The following is a 27,553-nucleotide window of genomic DNA, read 5'->3' as shown; positions in this document are numbered from 1 at the left end:
TTTATTTACCATGTAAATACACGTGAACCAATTTTTTGTTCCAATTCTACTGTCCCGAATTCTTTTCTTAAAATTTGTTTCTTGACAATAAGGTCTATTCTTTTCAGCCACATTACTTATTATGCAGAACTCATTCGGTAATGATTGGCGGTTAACCATAAAATAAAAAACTTTTGGACATTATACACGGCGACGCCTTTAGCAACGACGTGAGTATCCATAAAAAGCTCTGTTATATGATGAAAACAACTAACAACTGTGGTGTTTTCGTATTACCAACAGAGATTCATACATGCGTATGTCATTCGATTATGTGTATGTATTTTTATACTCTGGCGTAAATGTACATACATACATATATTAATGTGTTTCATGCGGCATTAAATCTTCCGACTTAAATACATTAATATACATACATATACCTACACTTGTGTTTTTTCAAGCTTGAAATGCAGGTTGCTTTTTATTGAATTGAGTATATGTTATTGAAAGAATCCTTTTATTCTGCTTAAATATATTTTTTTTTCATTTGTCACATGCATGTATAAATATCTATATACATATGTATATAATGCGTTAATTGTTTACATATCTAACCTTTTGCTTATTTCTTTTATAAAAAAACAGGTTTAGTACTAAATATATTTTTTATTTTGCATCTTATATTAGAACATTAATCGTCTATGGAACGTAGTCGGGGTGCAGCGTCAATTAGCCTACTTCTCAAAACCACTATTGCAACCGACGATCGCCTCTCTGGGTTGCAGAGATATCAATAAACCATCATCGAAGCCACCAAGGTTAAATTACATCAAATTTTATACGTTTGGGTACGTTGTTGAGAATAAGAATATTTTTAATTTGAGACCAATTCTACAATTTAACTGTAGACTTCGTTTAGTATATTAGGATACAAAAATTGTTATATTGAATATAAACTTTTATTTACTGGCGCTGTAGACATTATTATACTTTTTTTTATGACACTCGAATTTCCATTGAATAATGAATATGAGAGTCTCTGGCACAAATCGTCAGAAAACTGTGTGTTGCCATCAATTTATTGATTTAGGAAATGTAACTAGAAAACTAAAAAAAAGTCAAGCAAATAGGCTCCTAATTAGTTAGACGGAAATTTTCCAACGGGCCCAAATGATGACCCGTATACCAAGTTCTTCCATAGAAATGATCGGTCGAAAAATTGTTTTCTTATATGATATACACCCAGCGACAAAAAAAGCCGCACTCTGAAATTTCATGCCTGTTTGACTTTCTTAGCGTAAGGTTTTCCCAATCAAACATTTCTTCAATTTTTATTTTTTTACCCGATGCTCAAAATGAGTATGGGGTATATTAGATTTGTGGTAAAAGTATATAAAGTATATATATTCTTGATCAGCATCAATAGTCGAGTCGATTGAGCCCTGACTGTCTGTCCGTCCCTATGATCGCCTATTGCTCAGAGAAATTTTGTATCCAGACTTCTGTGATATATAGAGAATGAAAATATCTTCAATTCTGCAGTATCTGAACAGGATCGTATCATTATTATAGCTAGAATGATGAAAACAATTTTCAACGTTTCAAAGTCGGCTTTGCCTATCGCTAAAAGTGAGCAACCAAATTTGGTATCCATACTCCAGTGATATCGAACCTGCACAAGTGTATTTCAAAATTTCGCCCCACCTCTTTCCGGACGAAAATCTGTGGCATCCACAATATTGACTTAACTAAAAACGCACAATTGTAAAGAATGACCATATCTACCAGATTGGCGATTTCTGTCTCTCCCGGACGCACTCTTTGTCGCTCAATGTAGGCATACTGACTATGTATCGGGTTTAAATGTAGAGTTGCGGTTGCAGCAGCAACTCACAACGTTCCCCTTCGTTTGTTGTCGCTTTATCAATTTCAAACAAAATTGTATACCAGACCTCGCAAATAACGGTTGACACTTTCGGCGTTTCTGAAAAAACCCTCTCATTTACGGTCACGTTGAGAAAAGAGACAGAAAATATCAGATTAAATCGGTTTTGCTTAACTCGCTCTTCCTTCAAGCAAAGACCGATTTTTTCACTTCCCTTTTGCTACTGTTTTTCACTGAGAATTTTGTTGCGAGCGAACGAAAAAAGTGTCTTTTGCGTATGTATGCTTGTAGGTTTGGTGCCTATGGCAACTATGGCAGTTCACTTGCTTTTGTGAATAGTATGCTGTTTGAATATTGGCGCTTAAAATGAATTTAATTTATAATGGGTATGACCTCCATTATCATCACATCTCTTCTTCATCGTATCTGTTTGCAGAAAACTCGCAAATATATAAAAAATATACATATCACAATACAATAACCCCAATAGGAAAAAACTAATAACACTTTACTCTAACACTTGTTTGGTTCAGCTCATCTACCGACTCTTTTTCTGTGAGCGCTTGATCACTAGTGTCTCTCTAAGTTGTCTCTCGAAGCACATAACACAAGCGAAGAGACAAAAAGTGGTCTGCTCGGTGAGAGACCGTCTGTGCGTGGTATTTTTCTGTTTCGTCCGTGACCAGACAGCAAAGGGAAAAAGTGTTGACCGTTATGTGCGAGCTATGGTTTATACTAATTTGCTTTTACGTATCATAGTCATATATTTAGAAACAAATCATTTTGAAAACCACACGTTTCTAACGCTTTTTCGTATCTAGAAGATATGGCCATCCTCTACGATTCTGCGTTTTCAGTTTTCTCGTATCTCTGAATTTGTGGATGCCACAGATTTTCGTTCTTTGTGGGGGCGGAAGTTGGCGGGGCGATGTTTTAATATACACTTATAACAGTGACCTATCACAGAAGTCTAGATACAAAATGTCGGTGCTCCAGCTCTTATAGTCTCTGAGCACTAGGCGATGATAGGGACGGACAAACGGACATGGCTCAATCGACTCGTTTATTGATGCTGATCAAGAATATATATATTTATGGGATCGGAATCGCTTCCTTCTGGACGTTACACACATCCATTTTCACCACAAATCTAATAAACCCCTATACCCATTTCGAGTATCGGGTATAAAAAGTGCTCTGTCGGCGTATGATGAATCTAAATCTAATCGCATACCTCACAGCATTCATATTATTTATTATAATTTTAGTTAGAGCGTACGGGTCCCCAAGTATGTTGTAACTTCCTCTTCCTGTTTTTTATTGCTGACATAATTTTTTCTGTAAAAATTAGGGACATACAAAAAATCAGATATATACTTAAACAACAAATAACAAACAAAAAAAATATGTTTTTCTTTCAGACAGTCAAACAATAACAATATTGTTGTTTGTAGCAATCAATACAAACCTGAGGCATATTACGAAGCCGCACGGCTCTCCATACAACTAACGTTTGCAGAAGAGGTACAGCGAAAGGACAAACCATTAGTGGAAATGACATTACCAAGTGCCGCCCGTGTATACACAGATGTGAATGCGCACAAACCAGATGAATATTGGGACTACGAAAATTATGTCGTCGATTGGGGCAATCAAGACGATTACCAATTGGTCCGGAAACTTGGGCGTGGCAAGTATTCCGAGGTTTTCGAGGCTATTAATATTACAACCACAGAAAAATGTGTTGTCAAAATTCTAAAACCTGTGAAAAAGAAGAAGATCAAGCGTGAAATTAAAATTCTGGAGAACTTACGCGGTGGAACAAATATCATAACACTGCTAGCAGTTGTTAAGGATCCAGTTTCTCGCACCCCAGCGTTAATATTTGAGCACGTCAATAACACGGATTTTAAACAACTTTACCAAACACTAACAGACTACGAGATTCGCTACTATTTGTTTGAGCTTCTGAAGGCGCTTGACTACTGTCACAGCATGGGCATTATGCATCGAGATGTAAAGCCACACAATGTAATGATAGACCATGAAAATCGGAAGTTACGCCTTATAGATTGGGGCCTTGCTGAGTTTTATCATCCAGGCCAAGAGTATAATGTGCGGGTGGCATCGCGATATTTTAAAGGACCTGAGCTTCTTGTCGATTATCAGATGTACGACTATTCACTTGATATGTGGTCCTTGGGTTGTATGCTGGCGTCGATGATATTTCGAAAAGAGCCGTTCTTCCATGGTCATGACAATTATGACCAACTGGTACGCATTGCAAAGGTGTTGGGCACTGAAGAGCTCTACGCATATTTAGATAAATACAATATTGACCTAGATCCGCGATTTCACGACATCTTACAACGTCACTCACGAAAGAGATGGGAAAGATTTGTTCATTCCGACAACCAACATCTAGTTTCTCCTGAAGCATTAGACTTTCTTGATAAACTATTGCGTTACGATCATGTTGACCGACTCACCGCTCGCGAAGCTATGGCTCACCCATATTTTTTACCCATTGTCAATGGACAAATGAATCCAAACAATCAGCAATAAGAAGTCAAGCAAAATCTAAATATGGAGTTGACGAGGTCGAGATGTCAGCCATTTAACATAAATAAAAAGTTGAATCAGAAAGAGGCGAACAAAAATTCAGATATTCTACAAACAAATCACAAGTTAACGACTTGTTCGAGAAGAAAATATACACCGAATTGACACTGTTCCACAAAAATTAAAAACCACTTGTTTTGTAAAATATGATAAAAGTGGGGATGATCATTTTTGTTCGTTTTCAAACCGACTCTAAAATTGACTATCGAAATAAAAAAATTAAAACATAAATGGAAGCAAATACTAAAGTATATTTGCGTATAAAATGCAAGAGCGCCACTTCATTATATTTATCATATATTTACACATAAAATTATAAAAGCAACAACAAAATGTTAGTTTCCTTTGTAAAAAATATTCAAATTGAATTTGATTTCATTAATAAAGTCACAACTAACATTTTACAATTTCAACAAAAGGTCCGCCCACAATAACTAAATTTACTCATCTTCAATTTTCCGTTAACCATCAGTATCAATTTCAATAGACTAATTCTTGAGACCATGCAAGTGAAATAAAATTTTTATTGTTTTTTTTAAGGAATATCTTTGAAATTTGAATCAGCTTATAAATGTTGCTTCTGAGCTGAAGGATATTTATTATGCCCTAATAATTAAAAAAAGACGGAGTAAAGTATATGTTTTGTACCCATGTAATTAAATATTATTATTAAAACAGTTAACATATACTGTTCAATGTATTTTGTCCGTGAATTCTGGAGAATCGAATTGCATGTGATATTCTATTATTTAGATATTCTGTTTTCTCTTTCTTACAGTTTGGCTATTAGCAATATTGATTCTAGCATGTGTGGGGTTTTTGTTAATTAATGTGTCATCCAAAATATTAAATTTGCATCAAATTTTTCTAAAACTAGAAAAACATCCCCAAGTTTTCAGTATGCAGTTTCGATTTAATTGTGAAAATAAACTTTACTTGAAAGGTAGTCCTCACACTAATTTTTTTTCTGTTTTAATATAAATAACGGTACTGTAGCAATAACTATATTGTTACATTTGTTAATTTAAGATATATATACATATGGATGAAGGCGCGTAATTGTGTAAAGTTGTTTAGGTAAAGTGTAATTTGGACTAGCAAGGCTGGTGATGGACAAGGAAGCGATGAAGCCGAGACGAAATAACTGGCATATAAACTGCATTAAAATAGGTGTAGCTGTACTAAGGAAATCGGTATCCGGTGCTAACGCTAGATACAGTGTCTTAATGTGGTTCATTCAATGAATATCGGACAAATTGAGGATCATATGGGTAACAAGAAAACAAAATTGTGCATAACTATTTCTGCCTTAGGAGTACCTCGAGGGTGCCCAAACCAGACTTGTACAGCGTCGCGCATGAAGTAATCACATAAATCAAATGTCATCTTTAGACAGACAGACAGAAAAATACTTGTATTGAACTTACCAGCATTAGAAGAACTGTTTGTGGCAACTTAAAATTGTACATAATTCACAGGGGAACCATAATGACTCAAAAGTATTTAACATGAAGACCACGACAAGATAATTATAATTTTACATTATTACTATTTTGTATTTTTAATGCGTAACACTGCACTACACATAAAACTATTCTCAAAATACGTCAAAATACAATCAAAAAAGAACTGTTTGGAAGGAACATGTTTCGTTGCTCACTTAAGTGAACAACTCTTTTTTGTTCACTTACTCATGAGCAACACAACACTATTGCAAATTAGGGGCAGTCCCATCCAAACTGAAGACGACGATTTCCAGGAGCTGGGCAATGACGGAAGAAGTGGGAGACCGATTCCTCCTCTTCCTCGTCGGTACAACTCCTGCAGAAGTCATTGTGAGGGATTGACCGCTTAGAGGCGTCAGTGTCTATCCGCCAGTGTCCCGCGATCGCTCGGGTAACTGCAAAGCGCTTTTTCGATCGATGATCGCTATATCGATCTCGAGAATGCTCGAATATTTCCTGCGTAAGAAGCCTACACGTAGTCAAAGGCACCGCTACCTGCTCTCTCTCTGATAAGAGTGGTGATCACTAGGGATACAATAATTTGTCCTCTCAGGTAATTGCGGGAGTCTCGTCAGGATTCCCGAGTGCCCAACCGCGGACGCTTTCCACAGTTTGTCTTCTCTCATTCTGTGAGGGGAAAGTGTTGCCACCTTCTTTCCCAAGAGATCTACGGGAAGGAGGTCCAGCACGGTATCCAGGGCTTCCCCTGGAGTAATGCGTACCCCACCAGTTGTGCATAGCTCTGCCATGCGTTGAACTCTACTGAGCCTGTGGAGACAAGTTATTTTGTCTAGGGCTGGCCACCATACTACCACTCCATAGAGCATGATTGGTCGTATGATGGCGATGTTTATCCACCGAACTATATACGGGGTCATTCCCCAAGATACTTGGTATTGTTGCTAAAAGCTAGTGCTTCCCCACAGAGTTTTGGGGGAGTCTGTACCGGAACTTTGTACTTCTTAGTGAAAAAGTTCCGTTTTAGACCGATTGACTCGTCCTAGCCCGCATTTGTTTGCCCATCTCGATATCTTCGTGAGAGTACTTGTCATGCACTCGCACAACGTCTGCGGAAATTTTCCGGAGAATGCTATAGCAACATCGTCCCCATACGATACTACGCGGCAGCCACACCCATAGGAGGGGTGAGAGGATTCCGCCCTGCGGTGTGCTCTGCTGACCAAACTGGTGGACGTTGACGTCCCCAGTGATGCCTCAACCGCCCTGCATTGTAGCATCTGATCAATTAGGCTTCCTTCCGATAGACATTCTGCGAGTCTGAGATTAGGTTGGGAGGAATACTTGCCGTGAGATGCAACCCCAGAAGTCTGTTTTCATCGCAGCCTGGGAAGTGAGTTTTTAGGAGAAGATTTAGCGACTCATCGCTGGACGTAGTCCACGACTGGTCGGTGTTCTTTAAGTAGCCCAGGGTGGGTGTTTTCTTCGAGAGAACTCTGCGCAAGCGCGAAGCTTCTGAGTTGTTCTCGATTTCGCTGCATAACTAACGCCAGGAGGCGCGTTTGGCTTTCCTAAGTTTTTTATTATAAGTTGACCGACTGAACTTGTATTCGGCCCAGTTACGCTCAACGTTCTCAGCCTAATCTTTGTTAAAGAGTCTTCGGGAGGCTTTCCGGAGCTCCCCCCGTTTATTAGTCCACCATTCAGGTTTCTTCCGTCCTCTGTCGCTCCAAGGTCGCTCTCGTCGGACACATAGCCATCCAGGATGTCCTCCTACGTCCGACACCGCGGGCAGCATACTCGGGATCTCCGGGACTGAATTGTAATGAATTGTAATGTTTAGAGATAACAAAATTAAAAAATTGTTTAGGATCTCGCTTAAAGTTGAGCTTACATTTAGCCAAGCAGTTCTTATAGCATAGAGTGTTACAAATGGAAAATTACGATTTTAAAATTGAATGCTTAGAAAAATCTTACTGCAAGCCAGACAGCTTAAACATCTCATATAAACGAAATTTTATAATCCTTAAGTTTAATAGCCGCGGTGTGTACGAAATAGTGACAGAAAGATTTCTGGGAGGGGAAACTAATGGAGCAAAGGTAGGAAAGATGTAAAAAACAGTTCTATAGAATGCGTTAGTGGCGCCAAAACGTTTCGATTTTAGGTGCTCCCGTTTTCAAAAATATTTGTCATCGATATGTTTTCTTTTTCTCATCAATTCTGGCAAAAACAGCTGACCTGGTTGCTTTGAAAATATCCAGCGTGATAAAAGTGCCTTTGTTAAGCTAAGTATTAGCTACGTTTTCCACGCCGCTATAAGCTGCCAACTTAGATATGTACGCAACTTTATGGAACAAATTTATTGGAACCACTCTGACTTCTTCATTTGGATAATTTTCCTCTGGATACCCGCTACGGTGTTCCACTCACTCACAAACAATTTCTATTGCAAAAATACAGTTCCCTTAAATTTCCAAAAAAAAGGGAATTCCCCCAAATTCTCCTACCAGTAAATTTCGTTGTATGTACATATCTATCTATGTATGTATGTGTGTATACGCAAAAAAAAGAAAGAGAAACAAATATGTACATATTGTCTTAATGCTCTTTCTTGTTTTCGTATGGTTTCTAGTTGCTTGTTAGCTGTGTGTATTTTTATCTAGTTGTGTTGTTATTTTGTACCGTGCTAAATGGAATAAAATCGTGGAAAATTTTTTTTGGGATTTTCAGCCCGTTTAAAAAAAGATCTTGCAAAAACAGAAATAAGTGCATCTCCAAACTGTAGTTACACCACCATTGCAATTGTGCTATCAAATAATTTCCTATCTATATATTTATGAAATCACCAGTTGAGCTGTTCATGATTGCAAAAAACGATGAGAAAATTAAACATATTCAGCCAGGCTCCGTTTTTCACTTTCACAAAAGTTTTCCGATTTACTTTTGAAATCGCATAAATTACAACTCCCATTTGTACAATCCGACAGATTTGTTACTTTTCAAAACGAAAACATAAACGGATTTTTACATAACAAATTCTAATCTTAGATGCATAAGGAAAATATAGATGACTTATTGATGAATTACCATAAACTTGACACTAATATAAGTGCAAATTTACTTGTGCTTATTTTATAAATAACGTTTTCTTAACCCAACCTAAAATTTGGCTCGGAATTAAATGCTCAGGGCAACCTTTTTTCTCGTTTTGGTGCAAACAGCTGTCGCAGTCCGATTTGGTTATCGGAACATTGATAACACAGTACAGACTGTGTTTCTAACATGCACGTAACAGAAAATCCGGGTAGGAACATATTCTTAACTTGCGTGTTCTTTTTGCGTGCCGTCTTTTTGCTTCAAAACAATCAATTGAAAACACAAAGGCATTTTTATCCCGCTACTTTTTCAAAGCAACCAGGTCAGCTGTTGTTGTTTGCCAGAATCAATGAGAAATTGAAACTGATCGATACCAAACATTTGTGAAACCGAGAGCCCCTTAATAAGAAAAGTAAAAGAGCCAATTCGAGCGGTCATCCGCAAAAGTAAGTGAAAAACGGAGCCTGTCTGAATAATAACAAAAATTTGTGAAAACTGGAGCACCTTAAACGATAAAACAGGTTTTGGCTGAAAATGTAATCCGCAGACTTAAATAAAAACCGCAGCCTGTATGATTTTTTATGTTCGGCTGTTTTATTATGGATATTGCCCAAGAGAATCGATGTTTCACATCTTTCAAAAATTCCCAACGTTCCCTCTGTGGAAAAGGTTAAAGGAGGCAAAGGCACCGTTAAAAAAATATCGAACAATCCAAATTTTTTCGATTGTTTTGTTATAGTAATTTACAACAGAGGATAACTTATTTCCTTAAAAATACCATGTTTTATATATATGAATTTTCATGAGAATTGCCATAGTCTTGTGAATGTCGCTATAAAAAATCAGAAATAGAATAGTTGTGTTTATATACAATCATACCTTTATTGGTGCTTCGATATAACATATATTTTATCTTTCGAAAAGACCCGCCCTTAATATAGGATAAGTTAACCCGGAAACCAAAATCCAGGTGCAGTTTAATAAATCAATAATAAATTTAAGAATGCGATTGTATAAATATGATTTTCTTTAGATTACATTTGTTTGTGTTATATCTCTTGAAAGAGTGAGGAGTAAGATGACAGTGTTTGTTAAAACTTGTTTACTGACACTATGTACATACATATGCAGATGATATGTCCATGCAAATGTGATGAGTAGATACATTTAGTTTGTTTCAGATTCTTACGCTCATGCTAAACCTTTTGATTATGACGATATCCTAGAACTTACTATATGTATATTTTTGTGTCTACGTATTTGTATAAACCAATATTTATAGTTTCAAATGAAACAAATTTTGGAGCGCTAATGTGTATACAGTGCATTTTATCCTTCAGCTGACGTGCTCTGAAATTTCGTTTGTGCCACCAAAGTGCAATTTAGGCAATTATTTTGCGACACATCACCATATCATACCTATTGAGTTTACAGTTAATGTTAAAAACACGCGCCAATCCTGCTGCTACAAAAAAAAAACAATATAATTATGTTTACATTTTGTTTGGGGAAAAATAAACCTTTAAAATTTAATTTAAATATAACCATCGCTAACCAAATATGTACACACATATGCACGTAAATTATGAATAATGCTATGCGATTTTTTGAGCATATGGCTTTATATCGAAAATTAACACGCATTTTACCTAAATATACGTACATATACCCAAATGGGAAAATTGTAAAAAAAATACCTGTGGGCGCAGCTGATGATCGATTTCGGGTCACAAAATAGATTCCACGTTTACCCTTATGAATAGTACCCCTATTTCATCAGGCTGTTGAATATTATGGCGGAAAAATATACTGCACAGCTTGGCAATTCTATGATCATTTTAGGCAAGACGAAGTCGTGGCACAGCGCTTTTTATACCCGATACTCAAAATGAGTATTGGGGTATATTAGATTTGTGGTGAAAGTGGATGTGTGTAACGTCCAGAAAGAATCGTTTCCGACCCCATAAAGTGTATATATTCTTGATCTGCTTCAATAGCCGAGTCGATTAAGCCCTGTCTGTCTGTCCGTCCGTCCGTCTGTCCGTCCCTATTAGCGCCTAGTGCTCAAAGACTATAAGAGCTGGAGCAACGATGTTTTGGATCCAGACTTCTGTGATATGTCACTGCTACAAGAATATTTCAAAACGTTACGAGAAAACTGAAAGCGTAGAATCGTAGAGGATGACTATATGTTCTAGAGTGTAAAATCTGAACCAGATCGTATAATTATTAGAGCCAGAATCAAGAAAACAATTTCATTCATTAACACACAGGTTTCATGGTCGGTTTTGCCAATTGCAAAATATGAGTTCAAGGATCTCAGAACCTATAAGAGCTAGAGGCACCTAATTTGGTGTCCACACTCCAGTGATATCGGACCTTGACCGTTTTGTGTCAAAATTTCGCCCCACCCCCTTCCGCCCACACAAAGGACGAAAATCTGTTGCATCCACAATATTGAGGATACGAGAAAACTAAAAACGCAGACTCATAGATAATGACCATATCTATCAGATTGCTGGATCTGGATCAGATCGGATCAATTTTATAGCCAAAAGGAACAAATCAATTTGCACTGGCTACGCAGCGCCCGACGTCACGCTCAGACTGATTTTCTGTCTCTCTCGCACGCAGTCTTTGTCGTGTCGTTTAATATTAGCGGCGTCTGCCGCAGGAGAGCCATACTGACTAAGTATCGGGTATATATGTAGAGTTGCGGTCTCCGCAACAACTCACAACGTTCCCCCTCGTTTTATTTATGAATGAATTGGTTTTTGTTAAACTAGTCAATAATGACATTGTGTAAATAACATTGTGGCTTCCACAATTATGAAGATACGTGAAAACCACCATCTTTAATTTTTGTATGTTGGGCGTTGACATGCAATGACTGCATCCTACAAGTGGCGATGCAATTACTGCACTGTCAAGTGGTCCGTGTGACACCAGCAGAAGGCTGTTACGCGCGCATCACAGGCAATATGCAAACCGACCGAGGGGCACTGCCGCATGACGCGAGGCGCGTAGCCGAAGCGAACATGCAGTAAAGATAGCTGTTAGACTAATATGCGAGGAAAACTATAACAAAATTTACTAAGAGAACTAAGAATGCATTCAAAATACAAATACCACTACAATTACTAATAAGGAGAAAGGTATGTGAGTATTAGTAATTTATTAAGAGCGAATTATAATCCGAGCATAAGACCCTAAACGGTTCCTGCAAGAAATAATTTGATCTAAAAAGTTAAAGGGACAACGGTATATAGTTTCTAGTGAATCTGATAAGAATCGTGAAGTTTATGCTGCGCAACATATCAGGGAAAACCCTTCATCAAGTTGTGCATACAAATCACACCAATCTTTTTTCTACGGTTAACTAAGGATGGGAGGTTTACTAGTAGCGATATACTAGAGTAAGATGGCATTCTCACACCCGCATCTCAGTTAAGGCCCGCAGAGCCAAGATTAAAAAGTTTTTCTGTACTGATTGTGCACTGGCACCATACACAGGAGCCATATTCCAAGATCGGAGAGTCTTTGTTCTAAAGAGGTCGTCAAATTCTTTTCACCAGCTCTTGATAAGCTGAAGCACACCCGTGGCTTTATTTGCCATGGCGTCTAATATAACACCAAGATCATCGACCAGGGTAATTCTCTCAAGAGAACTTCCGTCAAGGTTATATGAGGCCAGCAAGGGGCTAGAACGGTGAAATGTCATTACTTTCCATTTAGAGGCATAAAGGCGTCATAAATTTGCTCAACACCATGAAAGTTATTAAGATCGGATTGTAAGCGAGAATGAAATGAAATGTCCTTATACTGGACACAGAATTTAACATCATCCGCATACATGCGAAGCCAAGTCATTAATAAAGAGTTTGAAAAGTAAGGGGCCTTGATGGATGCCCTGTGGTACTCCCGGAGTAACCTTGACAGGTGCAGAGAGGGAATTTTTGAAGAGGACTCTTTGAGACCTGGAACAAAGGTAGCTAGAAATCCATCTCAGGATGAAATGGTTGACAGAGTCGAATGCTTTACTAAAGTCGGTGTAAATAACATTCGTCTGTAAGGCTTCCAACTTTCATGATGAAAGAGGTAATCTTTAACAAATTCGTGATTATTTATCGCCCCCATAAAAATGCATACTGAGTTGGAGATATATCTGACCTGCAGAGATGTTTCAGGTGCAGAGCTAAAATCTTTTCAAACATTTTAGGAATAGCAGAGACTTGCTGCCTTTCTTATGGAGAGGTATTATATACGATTCCTTCGAGATCGGTGGGAAGCATGAAGAATCGGTGGTCAGTGTGGATAGTTTAAGCAACGGTCCACACAGACTCCGTCAGGACCCGTTAAAAACATCGGCTTTAACTAGTCGACGATTATGAAGTAGAGATGGTTCATTTAACAAGCGACTTAAAATGCCGTTCTTCCTCGGTGAAGGGAAGCTTTCCTCAGAATAGGGGGTTTGGAAAAATTGGGCAAGATCGGCGATTACGTGATCATTATTAGCCGATGTGTTAATAAATTTCAACGTGATGGGTGTGCGGACGTTCTACGCTTTCTGTTTACGAAGCTGTAAAACTATATACAGCGCCGTATACTCCATCTCAGTCTGCGCTGTCTGAGTCTACGCCGTCTGAGCATACCACTAAGCCCTCTACTTTAGTGTCTACCTCGTCTGCCCTTATTGCCCAAGATCTCAGGAATGGTGTTGTTCTACTTGCCACGGCTACGGTCTTAGGCAAAAATCGTTCCGGAGTTTTAGTTCCCTGCCGAGCGTTGATGGATTCCGGCTCCCAGCTGCATCTAATAAATTCTCGTTTCGCGAATCAGCTTCAGCTTCGAAAAATGAAATCATCGACTGCAGTCTCGGGAATAGGCGACTCTAGCTTCGTCGCGGATGGAATTTTGTTGGCCTGCACTCTCGCTCATTGGATTACTCAACTCTCATCACTGCCATTGTTGCCACTAGCATAACCGATCGACAGCCAAGCTTTGGAATTGACACTCAAAACTGGAACATTCCATTGAACATCGAACAGCTGATCCGGAGTTTTATAAGCCACAGACGATCGGCTTGAGGTGCTTCTTCGGAGGTTTTGGGAGGTAGAAAATTGCATCGAACCAATAGTAAAGTCTACCAAAGAAGAGCTAGATTGTGAAGCACACTTTGTGCAGCATTTCCGTCGACTACATAAAGGTGATTATTGTGTTCGGCTGCCAACAAAATACAATTTGGATCTCCTTAGAGAATCTTACAATCAAGCGCTTCGTAGATTCCTAACCCTGATGTCGCCCTGATGTTTAATCTCTGCGTGCAGCATTTATAAAGAAGTACCTTGATTTAGGCCATATGTGTCAGGTTCCTGTCCAGTCAATCAGCAACTGCCTATATTTTTTGCCTCACCATTGCGTCATGAAGGAAGATAGTTCTACGACCAAGCTTCGCGTCGTTTTTGATGGATCCGCTTCAACTTCATCTGGATATTCCCTGAACGACGTTTGAATGGCTGGTCCCGTAAGCCAACCCAAACTGTTTCATATTCTTGCTCGATTTCGGTCATACGCCGTTGCGATTACGGGAGATATCTGTAAGATGTATCGTTGTGTAAGAGTCTCGACCGAGGATAGCAACTTGCAGTGTATTCTGTGGAGAAACTCCAGGGAAGAAGACTTGCGTGTGTTTCAATTGGACACCGTTATTTATGGGACGAAGCCTGGCTCCTATTTATCTGTGCGAGCGATGCATCAGTTGGCAATGGACGATCAGATGTCGTTTCCAGTTGGAGCTGAAATCCTTCGCCGTGACTTCTACGTGGATGACTTGATATCTGGAGCCAGCTCTTAGGAAGAGGCTATCCGAATTCTGAAGCAAACTACTGGAATTTTGTCTAGAGGTCAGTTCAGATTGAGGAAATGGTGTTCGAACGTCCCTGCTATGCTGGATGGAGTTCCGGAAGAGGACAAGGAAACATTTTTGAAGTTCGACGATGGCAGCCATGTGACTAAAACTTTAGGACTTGCTTGGGATCCGGTTTCTGATCTACTATTATTTTCGTTCTCGGCCCTTTAATCTTCTTTGAATTCCTGCAGGCGCTCTGTTTTGTCATCCATAGCGCGATTCTACTTTCCTCTCGGACTAGCTGGTCCCGGAACTACTAAATCCAAAATCTTTCTCCAGCGTTTGTGCCAAGAGAAGTTGTCCTGGGATGAAAGCCTTCCAGTCGCACTGAACACCGAGTGGCAGGAAATATGCACCTGTTTTGGTCAGATTCGTCGACTTGAATTTCCTCGGATTGTACTCCTTCCAGACTCTACGCTGGAAATTCACGGATTTTGCGATGCCAGCATCGAGGCTTATGGTGCAAGCATTTATGTCGTGTCCAAGGGTCAGCACTCCAACAGTCACTTACTTTGTGCCACATCTCGTGTGGCTCCTTTGAAGACATTTACAGTACCAAAGTTAGAGCTTTGTGGAGCGGAGTTGCTGGCTCGGCTCATATCTGAGATAGCTGGAATGAATGTCTTCAAGGGAAGGTGTTACTGTTGGTGTAATTCTGCCGTTGCGCTCTCTTGGACGAGCCGTCGAACCGAAAAAATGGAATGGCGCTATGTTTCTACAGCTTTAAACCCAGCCGACATTCTGTTTCGAGGGGCTCATCCGATTGAGCTGAATGAGTCACCTCTTTGGGCTCATGGTTCTTTGCAACGCGTTTTCGGATACATTCACAAGTTTTGCAACCGAATTCGGCACCCCGGACTCACTGTCTCAGACATTGAACATGGAACCCAGGTATTGCTACGACTAGTCCAGCGTACTCAGTTATGGGAGGACATGAAGTCACTGCGGGCAAGGGGAGCAGTCTCCTCATCGAGCTCAATCGCATCGTTATCGCCATTCATGGATCAGTTTGGACTTCTCAGGGTAGATGGTCGACTGAAAAACTCTTCGTTGGATTTTGATGGCCGTCATCCAATCATCTTGCCCAGCAGCCATCCACTGACTCTTGAAATAATCTCCCGTTTTCATGAGCGGAATCTGCACCCTGGTCTTCGAGCTTTGCTTGGACTAATTCGGCTGTTCATCTGGAGCTTATAAAGGACTTATCCACAGTTGCTTTTCTTCATGGACTAAAGCGCTTCATATGTACCAGACGAAAGCCGCGGCAAATATGGTCAGACAACGCAGCCAATTTTGTCGTAGCTAAGAATGAGCTGATGGAGTTAAAGCGCCTGGTCCTCAGCGATGACCATCAGAAGGCGCTGCTGGATTTTTGCTTGGCGCCACATCACGGCACTGATTAATTCAAGACCTTTAGTTTCAATTTCAGAGAGCCTTGCTGATCTAGATGTTCTAACTCCAGCGCATTTCTTGAATGGTGGCAAATCCTCCTGCACTCAGCTAAACTTCGATCGCCTCTACGGCTGGCAGCGCGTTTCATACCTGCAGCAGCTCTTTTGGTCCCGGTGGACGGAGGAGTACATCACGTCACTGCAGCAACGCTCAAAGGATAAGGATAAGAATCTTTCTCCCATGAAGTGGCCACTGGCGAGACTGGTCGAGCTTTTGCCTGGACGAGATGGCCGAGTTGCTGTGCTGAAGACGTCATCTGAAATCACCAAGCGCGCCGTCAACAAGCTGTGCCTGCTGCCCCTTAAAGATGCTGTTGAAAGTCAAGCTTCCAACAGGGGGAGTATGTCGGGTCAAGCAGCTTAAATATTTTAAATTATTGCCAGTGGTGCGGCCATTATTGCCAAAAGAAATGCATTTTGTTGTTGTCATTTCCTTTTCCCCCACTGTAAAGATCATTTGCTACCGCATATGCACATGCAGCGGAATTCTTTCGTCTCTTTATATCGCAATCTCTCGTACTCGGCTTAACAGCGGCCCCGAGCAGCTCTAACGCTCCCAGGCTATCCTACTCTCTCGCTCGCGTCTAAGCTTGCTGCATAGGGCCCGGCAATTTGGCCCGTTAGCCCTTGCATGGTCAGTCTTGAGCTAATCGTCGCAGCTATCATCCTAACATCCTCGCATCAATCGTTCGCCCAATCCCCATATGTACATACGCGATAAGTTGGTTTACATATGCAAATAAATTGTGAATTATATACAACCTCTCGACTTTCATTAACTTCAAATTGCAACAGTTATTAAAAACGCTTAATAGCTTTACAAATACACAATGCAATTTTTACTAAATGCAAAGTGAAAGGAAAATAAGCGTAGCGCAAACGAAAGAGAACAAACGACTAAGATCGGATTATTATTATAGCAAGAAAGAACAAATCAATTTTTAGTGGTTTTAGTAGTAGTGTTTAGTATTCAAAAACAAGTCAAAGTATTCTCCTTCGCGCTTTCGGAATTTATGTACATATGTATATAAAGTAATAAAATCTAAGAATTAAAATAAACAACATAAAATGCAAATATTTTAAAGCTATCTTTTGAATTGAATTTTTAGATATGGAAATCGAAAAAAACATTGGCGTTGCGGATATGACAACAATGACAGAAATTGACGAAACCGGAATAAACCATAATCTTAGTCTTCGATACTGTAGTGACATAATTTATGTATCCTTTTCAAGTTGCTACTAAGCTTTTTTAAAGGTATATTTTTAACAAAAATTTAGTCGTGTTGTCCTTTTAACGGTAAGTATTAAATAAACAGTAGTGTTTTTTTTTGTGGAACAAAATGCCCACCCTGGGACTTTTTTCTTTTATATCATAGAATTCTTTTTAACAGTTTCATGGGGCTACTTGAACTTGCTCTGCAATCTTTTTATACCCGATACTCAAAATGAGTATTGGGGTATATTAGATTTGTGGTGAAAATGGATGTGTGTAACGTCCAGAAGGAAGCGTTTCCGACCCCATAAAGTATATATATTCTGGATCAGCATCAATAGCCGCCCCCACAAAGGACGAAAATCTGTGGCATCCACAATATTGAAGATACGAGAAAATAAAAAAACGCACAATCATAGAAAATGGCCATATCTACCAGATTGTCGAATCCGAATCAGATCGGATTATTATTATAGCCCAAAAGTAACAAATCAATTAGCAGTGGCTACGTATAAATATAGAGTTGCGGTCTCCGCAGCAACGCACAACGTTCCAACTCGTTTTTATCTGATATCGTGCTTTGGACAGAATTCTGCAGAGCAAGTAGTGGTAGTGTTAAGATGAGATGGGGAGAAAAGTGTCTTGAATGAAGCTATCTCCCTGGCATAAGAAAAATTAAACTTCTCCACCTTTAAGCCGACGGCTTTTTTTTTGCTTTGTATAAAAGCAGTTACATCATTAGATGTGAGGACAGGGAGCACCCTTGAGGCAAAAACTTGTCGTTTTGGTTGGTGGTTTAGGCATCACAGGACTAGTATCTGTGGCGGCAATACCCGAAGATCTACTTTGAGTGGTCGGAGTTAGTTTTTCGGCAACGAGTGGCTGAGTGACTGTTGGCATTTGCAAATCCCACGGAGTGACCCTTTTGCTCCTCGGAGACTCTATTTCTCATTGTGTCTAAATAGTTAAGAAAAGTTTTCATTTTGGCCTGAAATCAAAAAAAGCACACCACATCTCTTTCCCTAGGTTACGATAAGGTTAATGAATCTCTTGAACCACAACTCTCGAAGCGCAAATTTACGGTGTACAGGAAAAGCTACAGTCAAAATTCAGCTTAAGAATCGAAGTTGCTGCTAACTCTAACTCAGAATTTCTTCTATAGCGTGTAGCATAAAACGTACAGGTTTTTGGAGCATATGGAATCTAAACTGGAGGAAGACGCGCTTCGGCTTTCGTCTCTGGTCGGGGTCGGGGCCTGGCTTTTGAGGATATCAGGAGATGGGATACAGGAGTTCAAAGGGAAAGATCAGTATAAATACGAGAAAAAAGAAGACTTTAACCAGTCAGGTCTTTATTGGTTGAGTTATCGCTAAGTTGCGAGAACGTATAAAACTACGAGATCGGATGCCTCCAACAAACCTCCAAGATGTCGTTGACTCACATCCCTGTCAAACTGCATCAGGAGAAAAAGACATACTTGGACTACGAAGACCAGAAGCCCACGTTTTTACTACTCTCCTGGAGTCTGGTCCTTTTATACAGATGGCAAGCAAAATAGCTGTGAAAACTCAGTGCAATGCAGAATAATCAAATATAAGACCGTTGACCCTTAAAATTTAAAATGGTAAATGCACGACAAACGTCGTATATTACAAGCGATCTTGTTATGGTACATTACATTTCTTAAATTACAAACAACAGATTGGTGTCCGATACAGGCGGTCTATAGACTTACACCGGCTCAATACTTATTGCTGTAAATCCATATAAAAGCATAAATATATATAATAAGGTAAGATTTAAATACGAATAAAATATATTAATCTATATAATCTATTGAGAACACTGAGCTTTGATACCCTTACAGAGGTTTTTAAAATGTTGACCACATTTAATCAGTCATTTAGTCAAACCGAAGGAATAATCTCTAGCCCTATAAGGTATACATAAGTATATGTATAAGTCTAAAATAATCTATTTGTTGGTCCATCCGTCTTTCTGTCTGTCCGTCTAAGTGTTTTTAACAAAGATATCCCCAATCATAGATCTAGAATTTGTGTGTAGACTTCTATGTTATCACACTGAAATAAGTGTGTTCTTATGAAGAAAACTCATGACTCCAAGAATTGGCAGCCATTCACTGGTCACATTTTCGACCATATATGTATATATGGTACACACTTTACAATTAAAAGAGACCACAGACCATTAACATATTTGTTTTCAATGATAAACCCCAGCTCAAAATAAATAATTTTAAAAATATCTCTGCAAGTGTATTAAAAGTCACTACAAGTACCAAAGTAAACATAATAAATAAATTTTTAAATAGTAATTACGTTCAAATCTGTTAATCTTATTTAAGGAATATGTTCACAAATATCACGGCCGGAAAATGGGTTACTCAGACCCTCATGTGTTTGCTCTAGCTGAAGCTGCTTATAAAAGTATTGTTGATGATCAAATAAATCAGGTAAGATCACTTCAACCAAGTACGTAAATAAAGATTAATAGATATGTATATAGATTTGATTTTAAAGTTTCGCTTACTCTTGCAGGCATTATGATTTAGTCTTGTTTATCTCTCCGTCCGTTTACTTGTTTCTATAAAGACCAAACTTTTTATTGCATACAGTAAAATGCGTATAGTGTATTGGAACGATTGCCCGAAAAGTTAACACTTTGGTACAAAGCAGTAATTTTTTTGTTATTTGTTGAACATATGAACCAGCTCTGAATGGTGGTTAATATGATAAGTCATTGATCTAAGTAAGAAAAGTCTCTAAGAGATGAGAAAAGAGAAATTGGATGAGAAAATTAAATAGTAATCGGTAATCAACAAGGCATTTCGCGTTAATGAGCCAAAATATTTTTCAATTTGCAGTCAAGAACATAACAGCCTTTCCGCTCACTATACCTGAAGACACCTACCATCCCACTTTCGAAGTGTCGCTAGATAAAGGCCAACTGTATTGGATCGGTCGAGTAGGCTACCTGATTAGATCTGGAAAGCCCCCTTTGGTTTACCAAAGAATTATCCAGTCTAAAAAACTTTAAATCAAGACTTTATATAAAATGGCATTTTGCCGTGAAAACCGGAGTCTGCATGAATGTTTTTATATCCATTTATTTTCATGTCCCAAATTTAAGGTAAGATTCAGATGGTTAGCTTAGGTGTAATAATATAATTCTAGAAGGATGTCAAATGTCTATACAATGTGTTTTATTTTTAATTTTTGTTTAATATACTAATTATGTAACTTGTTCTTTTATTTGCAGTCCTGTGTGATATCTGGAGAATCAGGGGCTGGAAAAACTGAGACCACAAAATTTATATTGCAATATCTATGTGCAATTACTTCGAACGTTTCCTCTTGGGTTCAACAGCAAATATTGGAAGCCAATACTATTCTTGAATCATTTGGTAAGTAAAGGCTTAGTTTAATGGACCGAGTCTTTTAAAACTACTATATGGTCGTCCGATATGTACATATGTATACAATTGTGCTTAGTTTTGTACTATATATGAACTGATAGATATAGACTCGGCTATTGATGTCGGAAAGCTTCCTTCCTTTAGCTAGTGATTGAACGTGTTTCGTATGCGCTCCAAGAAATGTCTACATACAATGTATGTTACACAAAAAAAGTTAATATAACTATTTGTATGTATACAAGGTAATAAGAATAAAATAAGTGCCACGAATAGCTCGCGCAATATGAGTAGAGTTTCAAAGAGAAATCATAGAAACTCCAAAAAGCTTTAATTTTGATAGACATTGTAGTGACAAAGAATATCCTGTGCAATCCAAGAAAAACCAAACCACGTTCGGAGATATCATTCGATTACTCGCCTGTTCTACTCAATCCTGTTCAATTCCCAGGGCATCCTTATAGTCTCACAGGGCGTCACTGTTGACACACTGGAATCTTGCAGCAACAAAATCTCAACACCACATGGAATGTCTGTATATACGAACCCAATCAGAACTAATCTGCAAATTCAATAACTTGTTCTGGAAAAGCGACGATTGAGACCTAAATGGCAGTGCTACAGATCGTCAGATCGCCAACAAATTAAAAGCAGCGGCTTATCCAGTACACCAACCAGCACATCGGAGAGAACGACATAACGGCACGTGAAATTCTGGAAATTGCGCCAGCAACATACACTATCCCCGACACCGCTGTGAATCTACACCATCGTGGGCCTTCGTGCAAGAGTCTTCCCAGAGCCATGGAAGCAACAAAACCCAGGCAAAGGACAGGAGCGATGCACTTGCAGGAAGGTTCGAAAAGCAGCTATAGGTACAGGTGGCATGTTGGTATATAATGTCATTCTCTATAGTTCTCGTATCTTCTAAATTGTGGATGCCAATGTTTTCTCACTGTTAAACGCATAATTTAGGGCTTTTAAGTGCACACGGTAGTGTATTGCGCGCATAAAACCCTCTGTTATATAAAGAAGGCACAAGCTAAATTGTCGTTAACATTTAGTTTTGGCTAGGAAAATCTCTCCGTTTTGAAATGGAAAATCTTGCGTTTTTTGAAAGGAGAGCACCGCCAAGATATTCAGGGTTTTCTGAAATTGAGGTAAGAAGACGAGAATTATTACTGCTTGGATTTGGCAGACCAATGTCAGCAGCCGAAGAGTGGCGATCCCACGGAGTGATAAAAATGCTGTTTGGCCGTCTTCACTGCAACCTCCCATAATAGTCCGAAATAAGGCGAGCGAGGCGTTATGAATCGCCAATCGAAGCCGTTGTTGATGCAATAATTTGAACGTCTGCACGATGCTTCTCGCTCATAAACAGTCGTCGAAGGACCTCCAACTCGTTCCATGTGCAGACAAAATTGGTCGCATGGTCCGATCAAATACATCGAGGATTGCAAAGAAGTTGGAGTTGATCCTGTGTCCCTCGCTGAAACAACCGCTGTCCTAGGGGTCGATTTCTGTCGGAAGTTTTGTCTGGCTCCGCATATAGTAGGCCTAGAACGACACAAGAAATTAGCCGAAATTGATGCTGAGGTGCTGACTAGGAGTACATCAACGGAACCGCACGAGTTGACCCACACGCAGCAGACACGTCTGGACCAGGTGAAGAACAGCTTCAGGGCATTCGACACACATGGTTTGGGAAGAACGACGCTCGAAAGGCACTAAATTCAATTAATCGAGGTAGCCGTACCCGTAAAGGAGCGATTCTACCCGGTATCTCCCGCGGTGCAAGAGCTGTTGTTTACCAAAGTGGACGAAATGTTGCGTCTCGTAGTCATCAATACCGGCGAGATCGCGTGGAGCAACCGCGTGACGGTGGTACGGAAGCCGGAAAAAAACCGATTGTGTCTGGATGCGCGGAAACTAAACAAATTAACCGTGAAAGATGCTTACCCGCTGCAGAGCATCGAGTCAATCCTGACCCGCGTAGAGGATACTGTGTACATCAGCAGCATCGATTTAAAGCACGCATTTTGGCAGAGCTGGAGCCTGAAAGTCGGACGTACACAGCATACACGGTTCCGGACAGACCACTCTATCAATTTAAATCAATGCCCTTCGGGTTGTGCAATGCAGCCCAATGGCTGTGTCGGTTGATGGATCGAGTAATTGCACAACGACTCCGAAGCCATGTCTTTGTATACTTGGACGATCTACTAGTTATTTCACGGACGTTTGAGGAGCATATACAGCTGTTAGAGGAAGTGGCCAAGTGTCTCAAGGAGGCAAACCTAACAATTGGAAGAAAAAAATCGAAATTCGGCTATAAATATTTAAAGTATTTAGGGTACATCGTAGGCGACGGCGCACTTAGGACAGATCCGGAGAAAGTACATGCGATCACCCAAATACCAATGCCAAGGAACGTGAAACAAATCCGGAGATTTTTGGTTTTTTTTTTTTTTTTTTTTGGCTGGAACCGGCGATTTATACGAATTTTCTCGGCACTCTCGGCTCCTCCGACGGACTGTCTGAAAGGAAAAGGGCAATTTAAGCTGACAGAGGAGGCAGGAAAGTCGTTCAATGAGCTCAAAAAAGCACTTACCAGCGCCCCCGTGCTACATCACCCGGACTTTAAGAAGCACTTCTTTATCCAGTGTGATGCGAGCCACGTGGGGATCGGAGCAGTTCTCTTCCAGAGGGATGATAAAGGAGCAGAGCACCCGATCGCATTCTTTTCGGCAAAGCTAAAAGGGGCACAGCTCGACTATAGCGTACCAGAGAAGGATTGTCTGGCGGCGGTAAGAGCCATAGAGAAGTTCCGTGCGTACGTAGAACTGATGCCATTCACGGTGATAACAGATCACGCAAGTTTGCAGTGGCTCATGCGATTCAAAGCACTGGATGGGAGGCTAGCCAGTTGGTCGTTGGCTCTCCAGGCTTATGACTTCGAAATCGAGCTCCGCAAAGGAAAGGACAATATCGTCGCCGATATGCTGTCACGTCCTTTTGACGTTGACGCTATCGACTTCCTGGAGTTCGACACCACAGCCTTCGAGTATGAAGAATACCGAAGAAAAATCGAGTCGGTCCAGAGCGATGAGGATGAGTTCCCATACCTGAAGGTGGAGGAAGGACTGCTGTTTAAGCGCACACAGTTTGGCCGGCCGGAATTAGAGGAGTTTTCGTGGAAGCTATGGATCCCAGAAGCCCTGACGAGCACACTGATCCAACAGGCTCACGACAGCGATATGGCAATGCATGGAGGGATCGCGAGGACACTGGGACGGCTGCGACAGTTCTATTATTGGCCCCGGATGACCGTGCAGGTGAAGACATATGTGGCTGATTGTGACACCTGCAAAGAAACAAAACATTCAACACAGGTTCACCGTCCACTCATGGGGGCCAAAACCATAGCCGAGAGGCCGATTCAAAAACTGTACCTGGATTTCCTGGGTCCATATCCGAGGACTCGAAGTGGCAATGCAGTCATACTGATAGTCCTCGATCACATGTCCAGATATGTCTGGTTGAAGGCTTTGCCTAAGGCGACGTCTTCGGCCGTGATCCGATTCTTGCACGCCGAGGTCTTCGCGCAGTTTGGCGTGCCTGAAACAGTACATACCGATAATGGAAAACAATTTGTGTCAGCTGAATTCTCTCAATTCCTGGATAGAAGAAGCATAACGCACCTGAAGTCGGGGAACTATGCACCGCAGGTGAACGCGGCCGAACGAGTAAACCAGAAAGTACTGACGTACGTTAGTGAGGATCACACGTGCTGGGACGAGAAGCGGACGGAGATCCAGTGTGTGGTTAGGAGTGCCATACACACGGGCATCGGGACGTCGCCATACTTTGTGTGGTTTGGGCAGCACATGTTTACTAGCGGCCGATATTATAAATTGGTAGGCAGACTGGGCGCCCTAAATGATGCACAAATGTCACCCTTGGCGAGGAGTGATAAGATGGAAATAGGTCGAGATGAGGTCCGAGGAAACTCTCATGAAGCCTACAATAGAACGAAGAACAGGTATAATCGAAAAGCTCGAGAAATTAGGTATTCACCGGGTCAGGAGATATATAAGCGGAATTTCGTGTTGAGCAATTTAATCCAGAGACTCTCAATCTCAGGCGAAGGCCTACGTTTGGGGCCCCTTAAAAGAAAAAGCCCGCCTTGCTTTGCACTCCTGTTTCGGCGGAGTAATCCTGGAAACGGTAGTGTGGTGTTATGGGCGGTTTTGGAGAGAGCCGATAGGTATCAGGGCTGCAGAAGAAAAAGACAGCGGCATCTTATGTGGATCCTGGGAAGCAGTGGCAGAGTTGCGTGGGAGAAAAGAAAGCTGACGCCATATGTGGTTCCTTCAGTATATTGCTGTTTAGATCCCCGATTATAATTACGTCAGAATAGCTTACAGATAGGACTGAAATTGCGTCAATTACTTGGTGGTAGATTGTATTGCGAAGTGGTCTGTACAGACAGCCCAATGGTAATTTAAGAGAACTGTTATAGGCCGATAATTTTATAGAAAGGTACTCTATTGCACTTTCTGGAGAGTGTTTGCATATTAATTTGCATCTGAGTTTCTTGTTTATGTACTTATAGTAACACCCCCACCATTCCTTTCCCGATCAGATCGGTATAGATCAAATCCGGTACACAAAATGATATTATCACATACAGATGTAGATGCGGCATGAACCACGTTTCCGAAACACAAACTACATCAACATTCGATTGTTTAAACATATATCGGAACTCATGAATCTTACCATACAGACTCTGATCATTTATATGACAAATATTTATGTCATCTTTTTGTTTTTCCAGCGTACGAATCAATATCCTACTATTCGTTAGAAGTTCTAAAACCTATCCATGCAAAATGTAACAATACATGTGCACCCATACATTAAAATAAGCTGGAACCAAAAACCACACAAAACAAAACGTACTATCACATATTTTTGTGGGAACATATTTTATGTGTTAAACTAACACATGCATGATTACGCGGCGGTAGCCGCACGCCAGAGCCGAATACCCTGGCAGACAATCCAGAGAAAAGTTCGTTTGCGACATGTTCGGTGTATAAATTGACACACCTATGTATATCTGGCTAACCTAACCTAATCTGGCTGTGTGAGCTGTTAGCACGTAAACGATAAGTGTTGTTGCCCAGAACAATTATGTTAGATTCAAATCTTAGGTTGGGATAGCAAAAAAATTGTTCGTAAAGAAGAAGAAGAAAATAATGCAAAACATTTATCGAAAATAAAAACTAGAGCCTGCTTGAATATTCAATATTTTCTTTAATGATGCTTTTTTATTTTAGGAAATGCTAAGACGATACGAAATGACAACAGTTCCCGCTTTGGAAAATTTATGCAAGTGTGTTTTGATGATTCGAATTGCATAAAAGGCTGCATTATTCAGGATTATCTGCTTGAACAATCTCGGATAACATTTCAAAGTGAAGGAGAACGGAATTATCATGTTATGTATCAATTAGTTGCTCAGGGGCTGAAAAATATGGAAATGGCACAAGCACTCAATTTAAGACCGCCAGAATTCTATAAGTATCTAAACACTTCGGACACATTGGCAATAGATGTAAATCTTGAATCAGCAAAGTTTGATGCTCTGACAATGGCGTTTACAGTTTTACAAATTCCCCAAAGCATAATAGATGGAGTGTTCAAAGTTTTAAGTTCGATATTATGGTTAGGCAATATTGATTTCATGGACATTGATGGTGAGGGATGTGATTTTTCAAATTCGGATCAAGAAATTATCTCTAATATATCAAAACTTTTGGGACTGAAGCCCAATGATCTCAAAAAGGTTCTCCTTATGCGCCAAATAAATGTTAGAGGAAATATTACTGAAATACCCCTAAAAATGCAAGAGGTAAGTATCATCCTCAATATAATATAGAAATGATTTTAAACCTGAAATGTTTCAAGAGAATTGTACCATTGATGTTTGCAACGCACATAAGAAAGCACATCTGACCCAATAAAGCATATAAATACACATTACTAACCAGTTTAACATGCAAAGTCGATGTGACTATTTCAACCTGTTTCTATACAATAGTCTGGAACCTAGTTCTTCTTTTTCATCATCTTTATGCCATTTAAACGATCGGTTAAAACACGTTGCGTTGTGATTTCTCTTAGCTTTTTACTATTTTCTAATATTTTTTGTATTAGTATGCACTTTTCTAAGAGCTTATAAAAGCTTTATAACATTGTATAAATCTTGGTTAACGTTCTGAACAGACATAAATGAAATCATTTTTCTACGATTTAAACCAATTACCAATTATCTGTACCAAATATTCAAGTTTCGCATCGCCACATCAATGCACCAACGACAAAGAAAGACATAAATAAATAAAACAAAACATAGCAAAACCAGAATTGAAAAGATTTTGACTGAAAATTCTACACGGACAGGCGGCAGAGTTCTATGATTCTGGTT

The 27,553-nt window shown here is 39.8% G+C and overlaps 2 protein-coding genes and 1 long non-coding RNA gene across 12 annotated transcripts in view; 2 read left to right on the top strand and 1 right to left on the bottom strand.

The window, feature by feature from the left end:
- The first annotated feature begins 71 nt into the window (after positions 1-71).
- On the top strand, positions 72-5,185 carry CkIIalpha (casein kinase II subunit alpha). 2 transcript variants are annotated; one of them, XM_033385861.1, is made up of 3 exons: positions 72-209; positions 670-830; positions 3,293-5,185. In XM_033385861.1, exon 3 carries the CDS (start codon positions 3,422-3,424, stop codon positions 4,430-4,432), a length of 1,011 nt encoding a protein of 336 aa, XP_033241752.1. In that variant the 5' UTR covers positions 72-209; positions 670-830; positions 3,293-3,421; the 3' UTR covers positions 4,433-5,185. The 2 variants fall into 2 exon arrangements, with proteins under 2 accessions (XP_033241752.1, XP_033241751.1); XM_033385860.1 differs by lacking the exon at positions 72-209 and having other exon boundaries at positions 3,289-5,185.
- A 4,557-nt stretch (positions 5,186-9,742) lies between these two features.
- Myo81F (Myosin 81F) overlaps positions 9,743-27,553 on the top strand; it is a 45,244-nt gene continuing 27,433 nt past the window's right edge. For 3 of the 9 annotated variants that reach the window (XM_033385856.1, XM_033385855.1, XM_033385853.1), the window contains exons 1-6: positions 9,753-10,019; positions 17,518-17,630; positions 19,354-19,416; positions 19,990-20,097; positions 20,904-21,048; positions 26,403-26,977. In XM_033385856.1, the coding sequence (XP_033241747.1) occupies positions 17,520-17,630; positions 19,354-19,416; positions 19,990-20,097; positions 20,904-21,048; positions 26,403-26,977 (1,002 nt within the window). In that variant the 5' untranslated portion in view covers positions 9,753-10,019; positions 17,518-17,519. Of the gene's footprint in view, positions 10,020-17,517; positions 17,631-19,353; positions 19,417-19,989; positions 20,098-20,684; positions 20,775-20,903; positions 21,049-26,402; positions 26,978-27,553 lie in introns of those variants that run through there. The other 6 variants (XM_015189061.2, XM_033385858.1, XM_033385859.1 and 3 more) reach the window with 6 other exon arrangements.
- LOC117185647 (uncharacterized) lies at positions 9,778-10,992 on the bottom strand. The gene is made up of 2 exons (XR_004471115.1): positions 10,747-10,992; positions 9,778-10,514 (listed from the first exon to the last, which is right to left on the bottom strand). It is a non-coding gene; the product is annotated as an uncharacterized lncRNA (long non-coding RNA).

The sequence above is a fragment of the Drosophila pseudoobscura genome, chromosome 2, assembly GCF_009870125.1.
Source record: "Drosophila pseudoobscura strain MV-25-SWS-2005 chromosome 2, UCI_Dpse_MV25, whole genome shotgun sequence".
NCBI lineage: Eukaryota > Metazoa > Arthropoda > Insecta > Diptera > Drosophilidae > Drosophila > Drosophila pseudoobscura.
The sequence above is the reverse complement of the archived record's forward strand: the minus strand, read 5'-3'. Positions and strand labels throughout refer to the sequence as shown.